This window comes from Athalia rosae, chromosome 2, assembly GCF_917208135.1.
Source record: "Athalia rosae chromosome 2, iyAthRosa1.1, whole genome shotgun sequence".
NCBI lineage: Eukaryota > Metazoa > Arthropoda > Insecta > Hymenoptera > Athaliidae > Athalia > Athalia rosae.
In genome coordinates this window covers 7,771,948-7,787,064 of record NC_064027.1, presented here as the reverse complement: position 1 = coordinate 7,787,064, position 15,117 = coordinate 7,771,948, and the positions used below count along the sequence as shown (strand labels likewise).

The 15,117-nt window shown below is 42.0% G+C and overlaps 2 protein-coding genes across 3 annotated transcripts in view; one reads left to right on the top strand and one right to left on the bottom strand.

Moving 5' to 3' along the window:
* Positions 1-9,906, bottom strand: part of LOC105686710 (organic cation transporter protein-like) — a 27,555-nt gene extending 17,649 nt beyond the window's left edge. The window contains exon 1 of one of the 2 annotated variants that reach the window (XM_048650601.1): positions 9,787-9,906. The gene's annotated coding sequence lies outside the window, so the exon portion shown is untranslated. Of the gene's footprint in view, positions 1-2,773; positions 3,092-9,786 lie in introns of those variants that run through there. The other variant, XM_048650600.1, reaches the window with a different exon arrangement.
* The window catches only part of LOC105687057 (UDP-glycosyltransferase UGT5-like), a 25,038-nt gene continuing 14,508 nt past the window's right edge, over positions 4,588-15,117 (top strand). The window contains exons 1-2 of the mRNA XM_012402392.4: positions 4,588-5,789; positions 11,538-11,757. Coding sequence (XP_012257815.2) covers positions 4,709-5,789; positions 11,538-11,757 — 1,301 coding nt within the window. The 5' untranslated portion in view covers positions 4,588-4,708. The remainder of the gene's footprint in view (positions 5,790-11,537; positions 11,758-15,117) is intronic.

Here is a 15,117-nt window from a genome sequence, read left to right as displayed (position 1 = left end):
GATCGTGCAGCGGCACGAGGATCCGCGGGGCCGGGGTAGCGGCGGCTTTATTGGTATATTTTTGCGCGAGATTCTCGGTTGCCCATCTCCGACCGCTCCGCCGCCGCCGCCATCTCGCAACTTTTTTACTCGACAGTTCAGTCATAAAAGTTAATAAGCCGGGGTTTGTTGATCCTCACGAAATTGCGGGCGCCTGCCTCGAGACGTTTTACGTCCCGTTTCTATCCCTCTATCCTGCACCACCGCCCTCGATCCTCCTCCAACCGACTACTCTCCTTCGCGTCCCCCGCTTCTCGCTCGTGTCCTCTATCCCGAGTTATCCGGAAGTCTCCTTTGCTGGGGTTTTCCTCAACCTGATACATAAGTATAAGTATATAGGCGTGTACCGATATACGTGGACAACGTAACTAGAAATGGGAAACTTGAGATAGGCATCTGTAAGGACGTTGTCTCAAGTTTCGCTAAACTCTCCCTTTTTGTCTGAAATCTCATATCTCTTTTTGCGTGGAAAGAGAAAGCTAATTTTTTCGAAGAAATGGTAATTAAGTACCGATTATAGAACGAGTCGGTGTTAGAAGAAAGATAACTGCAATGCGTAACGTCGTCACGACGCTCAGCGTCGTAGTTGAGGAAATATTGGACACGAGTGTTGCGATTCGCTCAGAATCGCTCTGTTAAATCCGTGATAATTGGAGCCACGCACGTCACGTTGTCTTGGGTTTCCGGATGATTCGACGGATGGGGAAGTTATTGAACCAGGTATTGGGCGACAAATACTCACTGCTTGTGAGGACAAATTGCGTGAATTTCGGTTGCGGAAGTTGACGTTCGCCCCATTGATATCCGAGGATCTAATTCCCATATCGGTTTACGGTTTACATTGCGGTATATTGTGCGATATCCGCGAATAATTTTTCTGGTTTCTATCTTCATTCGTAATTCAATTTCTATGTATACAGATATGTGTATATACACACGCGTAGGTTAATGCTCTGCATGGGAATTCGATACGTCAAGGTATCTTGTTACCATGTGATGTAATACTAACATGATCGCGCGTTGATTTTGACTCTGATACTCATCGTTTCAATTCCTCTGATCGAATTAGTATTTTGAGATAACATAAGAATACGTATACGAAAATCCGACAAAAAATAAAGTTTATTTTTGGCCCAAAATCGAGAAAATCCAGTACCCCTTGGAATTTTAGCGATTTTGGGTAAAAAAAATAATTTTTTTTTATATGCTTTTCTTATGTATTTTGACTTCAGGAATCTGAATCTCGAAGAAAAATTGATCTATCTCTGAAATTGACCGAGTTATCGTCAATTTTCAGCTTTTTGGAGTCAAAAATAAAAAATTGATTTTTTAGTCTATATTGATGTAATTTGAGCTCAGGAATCCGAATCTAAGAGAAAAAATGATCTATCTATGAAAATGATTGAGTTATCGCCAATTTTTCGCGTTTTTTAGCATAAAAATGGAGATATCTCGAGGGGAAAAAATCGTAGCTCAATTTGGACGACGGATTCGTGTTCCTGAGGTCAAAATACGTAAGAAAAGTGTCATACGATCGATTTTAAAAAATAAAAATTTTCGACCAAAATTTGAGATTTTTCCAAGGGGTACCCCTTACGATTTTTTCAAATTTTGACCAAAAATTTTTATTTTTTAAAATTGATCGTATGGCACTTTTCTTATGTATTTTGACCTCAGGAATACGAATCCGTCGTCCAAATAGAGCTACGATTTTTTCCCTTCGAGATATCCTCGAATTTATGCTAAAAAATGCCTAAAAATGGCGATAACTCGTTCATTTTTGCAGATAGACCAATTTTTCTTCCGGATTCGGATTTCTGAGCTCAAATTACATTAATATAGACTAAAAAATCAATTTTTTATTTTTGACCCCAAAAAGCTGAAAATTGGCGATAACTCGGTCAATTTGAGAGATAGATCAATTTTTCTTCCAAATTCGGATTCCTGAGGTCAAAATACGTCAGCAAAGTGTAATACAATTAATTTGTAAACTACTTTACATTTTGCCCAAAAATCGATTTTTTTCTTGGCTTTCCGATGCTATTCTTATGTAATTTGATCTCAGGAATCCGAATCTGAAAGTCGGATTGATCTATCTATAAAATTGATCGAGTTATCGCACATTTTTCGATCCAAAAAGTGACAAATCAAGACGTCGACAAAACTTCATCAAGTTCAAAAAATATTTCAGACAATAGTGGTTCGTTCGACGTGGAATGCCCCATATATAGTATCGTATACATTATAGATACCTCCCATATCGATGCTTACTAATTACTGTCGGTAAAAGTACATCGCGGTTGACTCATGTGTTATAGAGTATTTGAAAACAGATTATGATAAACTTGGTTCTTCGGAAAACAAAATTTCTGTTGTTTTCTTTGGTTTCAAACCATGACTCTCAATTTTCCCGATGAGATGAAAAATCGGTCATCCGACACTTTGGTAGATGCGAAATGACAAACAAAATTAAGTTGACTGTAAAATTCCACCGCATCATTCCACTGTTGTCCAGAGTGGTCGGATTCATTCGAGTATTAGGTTGGTAAGAAATGCACTGCACAGATAATGGAAATTTCCGCTGATGGAAAATATTTTTACGTGGGTACGACGAATCATCGAACAATTTAGAGACATGTTAATGAATTAAAAAATCGGACAGGAATTGTACGCCTCGTGGGGGTCGGAAGAAAAATTTTCTACCTTCAGTTTCGCGCAATATGAGCGTACGTACCTATATTAGTCTTCGCCGGAAGGAACTTCGTGACTATAATAGCGCTCTGGTAATAATTGTTAATTATACGCCGCCCTTCACTCTCTGCTATTCTCGTCAACCCTTTGATACACGCATTCTACAGGCTCCACTTCTCCGCGTATAATTGAAATTAAACTTTGCACACTCGAGTTGAAGCGGCGGAGCAAGCAAGACTGGTTTGCAAATGTGTTTGAAGAGAAACACTGCAGACCTAATCATGTTAATCATTTCAGAAATTGGCCCGCGATATTGTACCACTCTCAAAAGGGGCCCGTATTTGAACTGACTGAAGAAATGCACCCCGTTCTATCGCCTACTTGTATATCTCTAGACACATCTCTACGGTTTGATCGGCTAACAATTAAACTTTGCACCGTACGTATTATGGACGGAGTAAACACGAGGCCGTTTGTACGCCTACAACTGATTTTACTCGAACTCCAATTAAGAAGAGCCCGCATTCGTCCGAGCCGATCATCGGTCGACTACGTCAGAATGAGGGAATGAAAAAGAAAAAGAAAAACAGAAAAAAAAAAAAAACTGTAGCTTCGCGTCGCGTCGCTTACAGTCATGCGGTTCAACGAGCTGAAGACAATGAATTCTTCGCGATTCCATCGACGACCCTTCGTGACAAGACGGCGGCCTAATCTCGAGCGTGAAAATTCAAAGTATAGCGAGGACTCAATTCCGGGACGATTTAGTTTCCAGCTCGTGAAAGTCCCTTGTCGTAAATTTCATCATTTTCCGTCACGCCTCATCGATTAGATATCCGAAACCTTCGTGTCATCGTGGTTATAAGCTGTTACAATCTGTACTTGGAGATAATGGAAAAACACTCTTAAAATTTATATTATCAACTGACTGGTGATCGGCCTGCGCAAACAGAATGACAATCCAAAAGATGTCGAGGAATGACAATCCGAAATATGACGAGTAATTATTTTTCTACATCTCATGTTGAACTTTTCTGCGGGGAAAAAATGCCGCACCCTCTCTCGGACCCGCTGCTCCCTTTCGAGAACGGTACCGCTCGCGAATCCCGAAGCCTTATGGCATGGAATGGTTCGAGTTGGATGCGCCAAAGTTTGAGTCTAAGATAAGATTTCGCTCAAGGTGGGGGTCACTTACGTAACGTACGCGAAGCAATGCCAGGGCCGTAGCCACTGCCATTGTTCTATTGCACAAATTCAGAGATCTACGATTAACGACGAGTCGAATTTGAGGAGTGAAATTATTCCGAGTCTGACGGAATAAGTGGGGAAAAGAGATATGAAATTGTTTAGAAATTCCCGGGACATGACCGGCAAAAGTTCGGATCTTCATCTACGTGACCTTTTGACCGCTCCGAGCATTTTCGATTTTAATTGAAACATACGGCCGTCGATGTTATGAGATGACACGACACATATAATATCGAATGCCGTTGAAAATGGATAAGACTCGTATCGTCGGGTAAATGTCGAGTATAGGTATTTGTTCCTATTGTCATTGTCATTTTGTCATGTCATTTTGTATAGAGTGAAAAGATAAGATGAAAATGGACTAATCGCTTTACAAAGACTGTGAGAAAATAACGTGATGATAAGCGCGTCGTTTATCTCCTCGAAAGTTGGATAATAACACGTCATTACATCATAGAGGCCTCGGTCGATGAATGGAGTGACAATGAAAACAATTAGAGGAACCGCTATCGTACTTAACCAGATAACAATCGTGGAGTAGTTAAAAACTGATTGGACCCAAAAGGTGGGGGAGTTCGCGCCCTCGCGAGTATATGTCCGTCGGCACTGCGGCGGTATGTAACAGTCTCGCAAACGACGAACTTACTTCAGTCAAGCCTTGAGCTTTGTGGTGCGTTTGATCAGCTTAGCGGTAGTGAAGCTCGACCGAGGTGTCTGAAAACACACGGTAACGATGACCAGCCCCGCGAAATTATTCTGCCTGACGAGCTGCGCGGTTTTTTTGATGAGCTCCTGCCGATCGGAAGCAGCTGTGAGAAATGAGAAATTTAAGATACTCGGGGTTTTCCCTCACCCAGGTAAAAGTCACTACGACGTATTCGCGCCTCTGATCGAGGAACTGGCTCGCCGAGGTCACGACCTTACCGTGCTTTCGCATTTTCCGAGTAAGGAAAAACTCCCCAATTACAAGGACATAAGTTTGGTGGGCGAAACTGGAATTTATCTGAACGTCGTCGAACTCAGCATGCTGAACCATGGACCGTTCCACGCAATTTACGAGCTTGCGATGTTGAAAACAATGGCCGTCGCCGGTTGCGCATCCATCCTGGAAAAGCCGGACGTAAAGAAATTGATAAATTCCGATGAAAAGTTCGACCTCGTCATTGTCGAGGCATTCAACACCGATTGTCCGCTGGGTTTTGTACACAAGTTCAAAGCTCCGTTCATAGGCATCTCCTCGTCACAAATAATGCCCTGGACGCATCATCGCTTGGGAAATCCTTCCAATCCCAGTTACGTTCCGGTCATATTAAAACAATTGGCTCCAGACATGAGCTTTTGGGAGAGAGTTACGAACGCCGTGCATCTCGTAGCTGTTCGACTCGCGTACGATTTGTTCTTCATGAGAGAGACACAGGTGCTCGTCGAAGAGGCGTTTGGACCCGGCGTACCGCCGCTGGACGATATTGCCAAAAACATGTCGGCACTGCTTATAAATAGTCATTTCTCTCTGCACGGATCGGTGCCAACGAGTAAGCAAATCGTCGAAGTTGGCGGATTGCACATTCGCGGAAGCAAACCATTGCCGAAACACATCAAGGACTTTTTGGACTCCGCCGAGAAAGAAGGCGTGTTGCTGTTCAGCTGGGGTTCGATGATCAAGACCTCCAGTATGACGAAGGAATTGTTGGATATGATCGTTAAGGTCCTTGCGAATCTCAAGCAGAAAGTTATCTGGAAATGGGAATCGGATCTGCCCAATTTGCCGAAGAACGTCATGATACAGAGTTGGCTACCGCAATACGATATTTTATGTGAGTCCATCGAAAAATCATACCATCTACATTCTACACTGTATCGGTGCCCGTTGCGAATATTTTCGCCAACAGCCATTGAAACTAGCACCGCGTAGTTAACATTTACCGGTCAGTAACACCGATTAGATCCGACGTATAAATGTAACATCGCGTTACGTAAGTAATACGGTGTCATTACCACAATTGTCGCACAGGCGGTAATGACATTGAATACCGAGTGCCGATCGTCGTCGGTGTTCGCCGATGGCGGACTCCACTTGAGGTGACCTTGACACTTTGGTCCCGCGTGGTCATGTGCTCTACAAACGATATTCAATCGGTTCGAAGTCGGAAGATGCCTTCGGTGGCTTCTGTTCCCGACTGATTTTGGACGTCAAATTTTACTCACACCGTTACATTCGGGGCGTGTGGGTTCGGTCAGAGCGCTCTTCCGATTTCGTGGTGGTGTGTCAAGGTGTGCGCGTTCGCGCGCTTTCAACGTTACCTTCGCGAAAGTGCAAAGGCTACAGAGGGGAGGCGAGGGTGATGAAACGGGGAGTTAGGTGGTAATTACGCTAATGACACTACGGGATGACATCGCGGTTTACCGCTTGACGTTTTCCGTGCGCGCCCGGATGTGATCCGGCGTCAAACTTTCCCCTTAAACCGTGTTGCAAACTGTGTTAGTTCAGTTGCAATCCCTACACCAGAAACCCCAGGCACCTCGATGCGTTCGAACCGAGCTAAGCTTACCTAACCAAACATGCCCAACTCGCGGTATATTCCCCGAAGCTTTCGAATCGAAGGTATATCTTGCAATGCTGAAATCCCAGCGAATTATTGCACACGTATACATATGTGGGTAGGTCGCGTCATCGATGTATCACGGCTCGGACACGAAATTTTGACTACTTTCAGGTGCTTAATTTTGATCGACGAAGGTTCGGAAGCGTGGCTTTGTTAGGTGAACGGAAAATGTACGGGCGACAGAGAGTAGGGTTTTCAATTTACGAGTTTATTATCATTCCTCAACTTTTCGCAAGCTCTGTAAAATTGAGCTTCACCAATCTCCGTGCTTCGTTAAAACGTATTATTAATATACAAAGCGCTAACCGGAGGCTAATTATATGTTCAGCAGAGTCTGACGAGGTGAAACTTTTCGAATAATTTGTCACGTGAACGTCCACCGCCAGTTACTATACAGACGATGAAAAGAATAACTATAGCCTCGCGTTCGTTTGAACGGTAGAAATTATCTAGCATATTTATGACGGCGTTCGAACTGACATCGCATAACTATATGCTTAGCTCATAGTTATCACAATTAGCTTTTAGTACAATCGATTCAATGAGAATTCGCAGAAAATTAATCATGCGTGTAATGTGGTGCGAAATTATCAAAATATTACAACACCGATGGGCGGTGCCGAGGTTAATAAATAAAATACGTTGTGCGATTCAACGATCAATTCATGCGCGAGAAATTCATTATTTCAATCGGTTTGGTTGTATTATTAAATTCGCCCGGCCTTCGAAGTGAAGTTCCTCCGATATTTTCATTCATTGTGATGATTATTTAGCATCTGTATCGGTATGTAGATGATGATTCTCCGAGATTCCCATTCAGATTTATCTGTTTTTCGGATATATTTCAAGAACGTGGTAATTATCTACATCGCGCTCATGCGAATTTCAGATGATTAAATAACTTTGCAGCAACATCAAGCTCGTAGTGTTGCAGTGGCGGATGATTGACGAGCATGATAATTTTGCAATGTTAAATGAAAACGTCTTACACATTAGGGTGGGTTGAAAAAAATTTTTTTCCACCTAATGATTACTCGATCGATTGCATGAGTAGATGATTTTGGCTTTCAGATTTGAATTTCGGAGCTGATTATACGTGAGATTACTCTTGAAGAACCAAAAAACAATTCGATTTTTGAGCAAAAAATAAATCATCTTTTTAATTGGGTTTAATATGCTTTTCTTACGTATTTTGACCTTAGGAATCCGAATCTGGAAGCGAAAATCATCTACTCGTGCAATCGATCGAGTAATCATCAATTATTCGCTGCTGGGAGCAGAAAAATTATAAGACATATCGATTGGTTTTAGTCGTAGACCCACTTTGATTCGTCGCAATCAATGCAAGGGTCGAAATATTCGAATTTCTCGGTCTACGAGGGAGCCCAAGCTTTGCTGGAGTCAGGTAGCCAGCAGCGCAGCGCTTTGTTGTGAGACCGTCACCTTCGGGGCTGAGCAGAGGTGACACCCCACAACAAACCGCGCGCCCGTGGCTACGCTGACTCCAGCAAAGCTCGGGTTCGCTGGTGAATTGAAAAATTCGAATATTTCGACGCATGCACGGATTACGATGAATCAAAGAGGGGGACTAAAACCAATCGATGTGTCTTATAATTTTTCTGCTCTCAACAGCGAATAATTGATGATTACTCGATCGATTGCATGAGTAGATGATTTTGGCTTTCAGATTTGGATTCCTAAGCTGATTATGTGTGAGATTACCCTTGAAAAGCCAAAGGAAAAGATCGTTTTTTGAGCAAAAAATAAATCATTCTTTTAACTAAGTTTAATACCATTTTCTTATGTATTTTGATCTCAGGAATCTGAATCTGAAAGAAAAATTGACCTATCCCTGAAATTGGCCGAGTTATCGCCAATTTTCAGCTTTTTCGGGTCAAAAATAAAAAATTGATTTTTTGATGTATATTTATGTAATTTGTGCTCAGGAATCCGAATCTGAAAGAAAAATTGGTCTATCTGCAAAAATAAACGAGTTATTCCCATTTTTTCGCATTTTTTTGCATAAATTTGAGGATATCTCGAAGGGAAAAAATCGTAGCTCAATTTGGACGACGGATTCGTGTTCCTGAGGTCAAAATACTTAAGAAAAGTGTCTTACAATCAATTTTAAAAAATAAAAATTTTTGGTCAAAATTTGAAAAAATCGTAAGGGGTACCCCTTGGAAAAATCTCAAATTTTGGCCAAAAATTTTTATTTTTTAAAATTGATCGTATGGCACTTTTCTTATGTATTTTGACCTCAGAAACATGAATCCGTTGTCCAAATTGACCTACGATTTTTTCCCTTCGAGATATCCTCAAATTTATGCTAAAAAATGCCTAAAAATGGCGATAACTCGTTCATTTTTGCAGATAGACCAATTTTTCTTCCGGATTCGGATTCCTGAGCACAAATTACATAAATATACATCAAAAAATCAATTTTTTATTTTTGACCCCAAAAAGCTGAAAATTAGCGATAATTCGGTCAATTTTAGAGATAGATCAATTTTTATTCGAGATTTGGATTCCTGAGCTCAAAATACGTGAGAAAAGCTTATCAAAGCCGATTAAAAAGATGATTTATTTTTTGCTCAAAAATCATAGGAAACATTTAAAAATTGTCGATTGTGATTGTTTTTTACTCAACTTCAATTTCAAGTCGAAAAAAGAGCATGTCATTTTTTGATTCTATACTTGAGTTACAAAAATAATAGGAAAAAAATTTTGAACAGCGAACGAACTTGCTAAGAAATTCTATTAAGAAAATAAAAAACTAAATTTTTTTTTCAACCCACCCTGTTACACATAACCAATTGAAAGCGTCGACGTTGAAAAATACCCATTCACTTTTAATATTCAAATGTCGTTTTGATGAAATCAACGTTGCTGCAGATCCGCGTCGCTGCTGGTTCTCCATTAACTTTTGCGCGTCAGATGTTGCGGACACGGTTAAAAATTAGAAGTTCACTTTTACCGTAAGCTTTTAAGAAAATAGGGACAGATTTACAGGACGGTGAACCGAGTCGAAGAAAATTCCCTTCGTTTGACCTATTTGGGAAATTATAGCGTGTACGAACGTCAGCAGTTCGTGAAGAATAATTTCACTTACACGATTCGCACTAACGATCAAATGAAATCATAAATCATTACACACGTGCAGACCATATGTTACGATGAACGTTATTACGGTAGAAAAAAAGATTACCTGGATAAACACATTCCGAAAGCTTATCAGCGTCAAGTTCGTCAAGTGCGCTGCTCTGCGATGAGATAAATATGCTCTGAAAAATCAATAATGTTGGAAAAGTTGTTTGTTAGTTTTTTTTGTCGATGATGAACAGGTATGCATTATTGCCCTTGTCATATCTCGTAATAATTTCGCGTCTTCGTCGGTCCAACGGTTCGTATAATTTTCTATTTACCCCACACAGAGTTGCAGTTGCATCGTGCAATTCAGCTATGGAGTCGGTGTGTTATTAAACGAGCTTAATTGCGAATTTCGTGCACGCCCGGATGTGCTCACGGTTATAAATGTACGTGTAGCTGGATCTGCAAGTTTGTCTTGAACCGTATAGGTCCCTCTGGTGGTACTCAGCGGGCCGTTGGGCATCGAAAACTCCCCCCGCGGCGATGATTTTCCCTAGAATCTAGAAGAGGAAAAGATAACCCTTTTTTATCATTATTTTGCCACACTTATTTCTCGTAGTTAGCCAATCCTATGGCTCTCTCAAGCGACGTCACCAAGTTTGACGTCATTTGCAGCGCGTGGTCCTAATCCGTATAATTACCGGATAAATAAACTGGTTAATGATTAGATAAATAAATCATTGGATGATTCGATCAACCGGCTGCAGTTGCACGTGCTGTACTTCCGGTGAAATTCAAATCTTTGCTTTACCATTGTCATTATTGACATTATTATTATTAGTATGATCAATGTTAATAATTGTTATTATTATGGCGATACAGGAATGGCGCAGATGGCGGTTATAGCCGTAGAGCGGTACGGGGGATATCTACACGTTAAAATTTCGTTTGTGGGAGAACGATATGCAAACAAGTAAATAGCCTGCATATCGCCATTCTCTCCTGTATCTCCGCGGCAATCCTGGTTTAGCTTTAATCCATATTATAGTTTTACATTCCGGCCAGGTAATCCTGGTGGAGAAGTTACGACGGAGAAGGACTAGAGAAAATCTACCGTATTCACCGTACCTACAATCGATCGCTTTCATTTTATTATCTCACCTCGTGATCCCCCCCCCCCCCCCCCCCCCCCTACTATCTTATATCTCGCTGCAGTTTCTAGAAATTCCTCGACCGTCTTCACTTCGGAATTTCTTCGCCCTTATAGCTTTAATACTTTCAGCTATTTGTACCGCTTCAGACATCACCTCCAATAAACGATGATGGTGAGGTAAGAGAAAAAAAACAAAAAACAAACGAAGCTTTTCATCGTAAGTCTACAATTTTTTAACGACGACATCTGATCTTCATTTCAATCATCCTCGGAGTGATGCTATCGAAGAATATTAAAAATGACGAAAAGAGTAATATTTGCGTTTTTGAATCGAAGAGTAATTCGTGCGCGGTTCGATATCGATGTTAGAATTCGCGTGTAGAAACGGTAGAACGACTTTGATCAACGTTAACAGATCACGTCTAGCTGGTAGACGTTCGTCGGTATCGGCGACGTCTCGATGGCGCATTGATCAGACCCTCGAGAGATCAAAAGAATGATATTTTTCTCGTTTTGCCCTTGGTTATCTACATCTTTGATACGTTCCGCGTGAATATATATATCCCGCATATCACGAATATGAATACAGGTATACCGGGTATTACCGCCATTTTTACAACGTAACGTAAGGAGTCCCGGAAAATAAAAGGAATCCCTCAATGATTGATCGATTCTCAAGTACCGACATAATACAATATTATTTCTCTCCATTTCAGCTCACCCGAACGTCAAGGGTTTCCTAACTCACGGAGGATTGTTAGGTGTTTCCGAAGGTATCGACCGTGGAGTCCCGATGTTGGTGGTACCTATGTACGGAGATCAAGGTCTCAACGCAGCTGCAGCGGCCGCCAGAGGTGCGGCGATTATCTTACAGTTGGAGGACCTCACCGAGAAAACACTGAGCGACGGTCTGAATGAGATTTTGAACAACCCGAGGTGAGTTACTCGCGAATAGAATGAATCATCGTTAACCTCGGATATCAGCCAGTTCGATCGGAAGCGGGATGACAAATATACTGTGACCCTCGGTGTCCTTTTCAAGGTCACACTTTTCACGACCCTCCATTTTCCTTCCCCACTTCACGCCGTCTCCAATTTTCCGACGTTCACCTACATTGTATACGTATATACGTATCTTTCCATGTGAATTCACTCGTGATTCAACCAAGCTGTTTAAGTACAACCACAAATTCGGTTCGGGACGGGGCGTCTCAATGTCTATATTTATCAAACCTCCTCAAACCGAAGGTCTAGACCCAGACCCAGACCCAGACCTAGAGCAAGAAACGTTCGGGGGGTTGAATTATTCGTGACATTTAAACTCGGGATATTATTAGCCTGGTCGTGGATACGAGGATGATAGCGAGGGAAGGATCGAAGGGGAATTATTTCAATTCAGCGGCTGACGGAGATGTTCTACTTCTGAGCGTGTTAGAGTCACTTTAACGGGGCACGGGGTAAATAATTAGAGAGCCTCGTATTCGCACAAATGAAATTAAGCCAATTTGGAGAGGAGTTATGCGAAAGCTATAGCTGAGATGAAACGAGTCGAAGATATTTTCTCTTGACGAAAACAGGCTGAATAAATCACGGCGCGAATAACCGCGTTTCGCGGAGACGCCAAACTAACTCGCTTTGAAACATATTTTAGGTAGGCGCAACTCGTGCCTGGATTATTCGTCTCTATCCTGCGTCGAAAGTTCGCGTTAACCGGGGATTGAAAAAATCAGAGAGACAAAAGCCGATTCCTCTTGGATTTTTGTTTTGCGCCCGCACACGGCGCGTGCGATCGCGAAGGAAAAGTGTGAGCCTTTGAAAATTGTGCGCGAAGAGAGGTACGAACTGTGTCTATGCTTTTCACTGGGGGTACACATCAGCCGAGCAAAGGTCATTGATGTTTGAAAGGGTACGTACCAAAATTGCCTCGTACCTCTCTCCGTCCCCGTATACAATATCGAAATGAAAACGAATTCTATTCACGTTTCTCAAAGGTATCAAAACGGTGTTTCAGCCCGTTATATAACGACCTTAATTAAATCCGTAATTCAAACCGTACATAGGTGTACAGGTTACACGCGTTACTTCGGATTACTTCTACGTCCCTTAATTATTCTCTTCGAATATTCGAACGTGATTTTTGCTAAATAGCTGAAGCGAAGTAAATCTCGTTACGAATATATGTAGGTACATCGGAAAATGGAGGTTCGGAGATCGTCGATGCTCCCTGGGTTTTAACGGCGGACGACGTGAACCGGTGGGTGAAATTTGTCGGATTGATCGGACGATTTTTTTCTCAAAGGAGAAGGGAAATAAAATTTGGCGGCACCGAGTTTGAGTAATGCGTATAGGTATATACGTGTACGTTGTACCGTACAATGTTACTCGAGGGCAGTTTCACGGTATAAGTTTCGGGGCAGCTCCTGCAGGGTTATTTCAGAGTTTTGGCTCTGGTCCAGGGTGACGCCCACATGGGAAATTTCGCGAACCGATGTAAAAATTTAATCGCGGACCAAACCATCATCCGCAGCCCGTATCGCTGAGTCGAGCTACGTTGAATTAAAAGCTGCATTATTTAAGCACCCAAAATGCAATATCCTCGTAAAACAAAGAAAAAAAAACAAAAATAAATAAAAAAATTACTATTTATTTCTCGTAACCGGCGATGTATTTTTTCCTGAAACGAGTCCGGACGTAATGTCCAATTTTCGGGACGTGATTCGGAGAGGGCTGTACGTCGTTCTACGTATATTCGATTTTTTTATCACACGTTAACGAATTCACAAGTGACGAAGTAAGGTGCGCGCGAGGATCGGCGATTGATTCGGAGAATAAATTTTGAAAAGGAAAAGAAAGGAAAATTATAGAGTTATTCGTCGTCCTCGAAGATTTGTAGCTATGTATCTCTTGACCGTGGTCGTTCGATGGTTCAATTTGTCCCCATATATCACGGGGTGCGAAGTCCTCGTCGGACGACGTTAAACTATAGCGAAATGTCTGGATGTACGTACGTACGAGGGGGTTCGGAGTCGAGGAAATTGCTGGGGAAAGTCAATGTCGAAATGCAGCGCTGCCAGATTGAATTTAGCAATATCGAGACGATTGGTATAGCCGACGAGGGATCCCGACACCTTGTAACAACTCACGTTTTCGATCGAATCACTTCACCTCGGCTCGTATCTTGCGAGTGTCACGTTTAGCAGATCTGCGGTACATCCGAAAGCGCGCGGAAGGAGTTCAGTTATGCGACTTCCACCCCTTTCTCCTTCTCACTTTCTCTCCTTGTTCATCGTCGCAAAATTTGCCGGTTTACTATGAGTTGTGACTAATTTCATACTTCAAATGTTTACGTTTTCTTCAAACAAAGGTTGTTCACCGAACGAAACAAGGTGAATTTATGTTACCGGGATCAAAAAGGGGCCTTTGTGTAACTTTGTTTTTTTCATACAAAAGCGAATTCGGTACAGCGCAAATATTTACCCTACCAACTCGTTTTCATGTTCTTTAGCGTTATACATTTTGTTTAACGTTTATTCTCATGGTCAGTAATACCGCTTACCCCGCGTACACAATTCAAAACGTGGCCTGCAGGCACCGGCGAAAACGGAAGCGAATCGAAAACGAAAAAATCATTCTCATTAATCATTCGAAGCGAAATGTTTCAATGCAGTCGGACGAACAAAGTTTCGATTCAACCAGAAATGGATTTTCATCGGTTATAGCGCGATCTCTCCGGTGACGACAACAATTTTCCCCGCAATTGTGACGCACGTTCAATACCGTTTATTTACCTCGTAGAAGTTATAATTAAGCATTCTCCGCGTCGTGCGTGCGTACGTGTGCGTAGACAGTGGACAACGGAGTACCGCGATTATTGAAAATTGTTCGAAATTCAAACCCTCGCGGACCCTCCGATGCGTTCATAAATTTCTCCTTGGCTTAATATACCTGCAGCAGCTTCGCTCGAGCTTTCACTCGCTGCTTTCCTGTTTCTCCGGATTTCAAGTATCGCCATTTGTTAACCAAAAGCCCGGAGCAAAGCCAGTGCACGGTACCAGCGAAAGGAAAATAGTGAAAAACCGACGAGCGAGCATGAACAATTTGCGCGTACTTTCAATAACGAGAACGCCGACGATTTCTCTCTTGCTGAGAGAAGATTTTCCCATCAATTCAACTGGAATAATTTCATCGGATTATTGCACGACGAATGCGATACCAACCGGACGTTCTTCAACCGTCGACAAAAAAACAATAACCCTACAAAATTCTCGGGGACGCACGGGGGCGAAAATTGTGCAC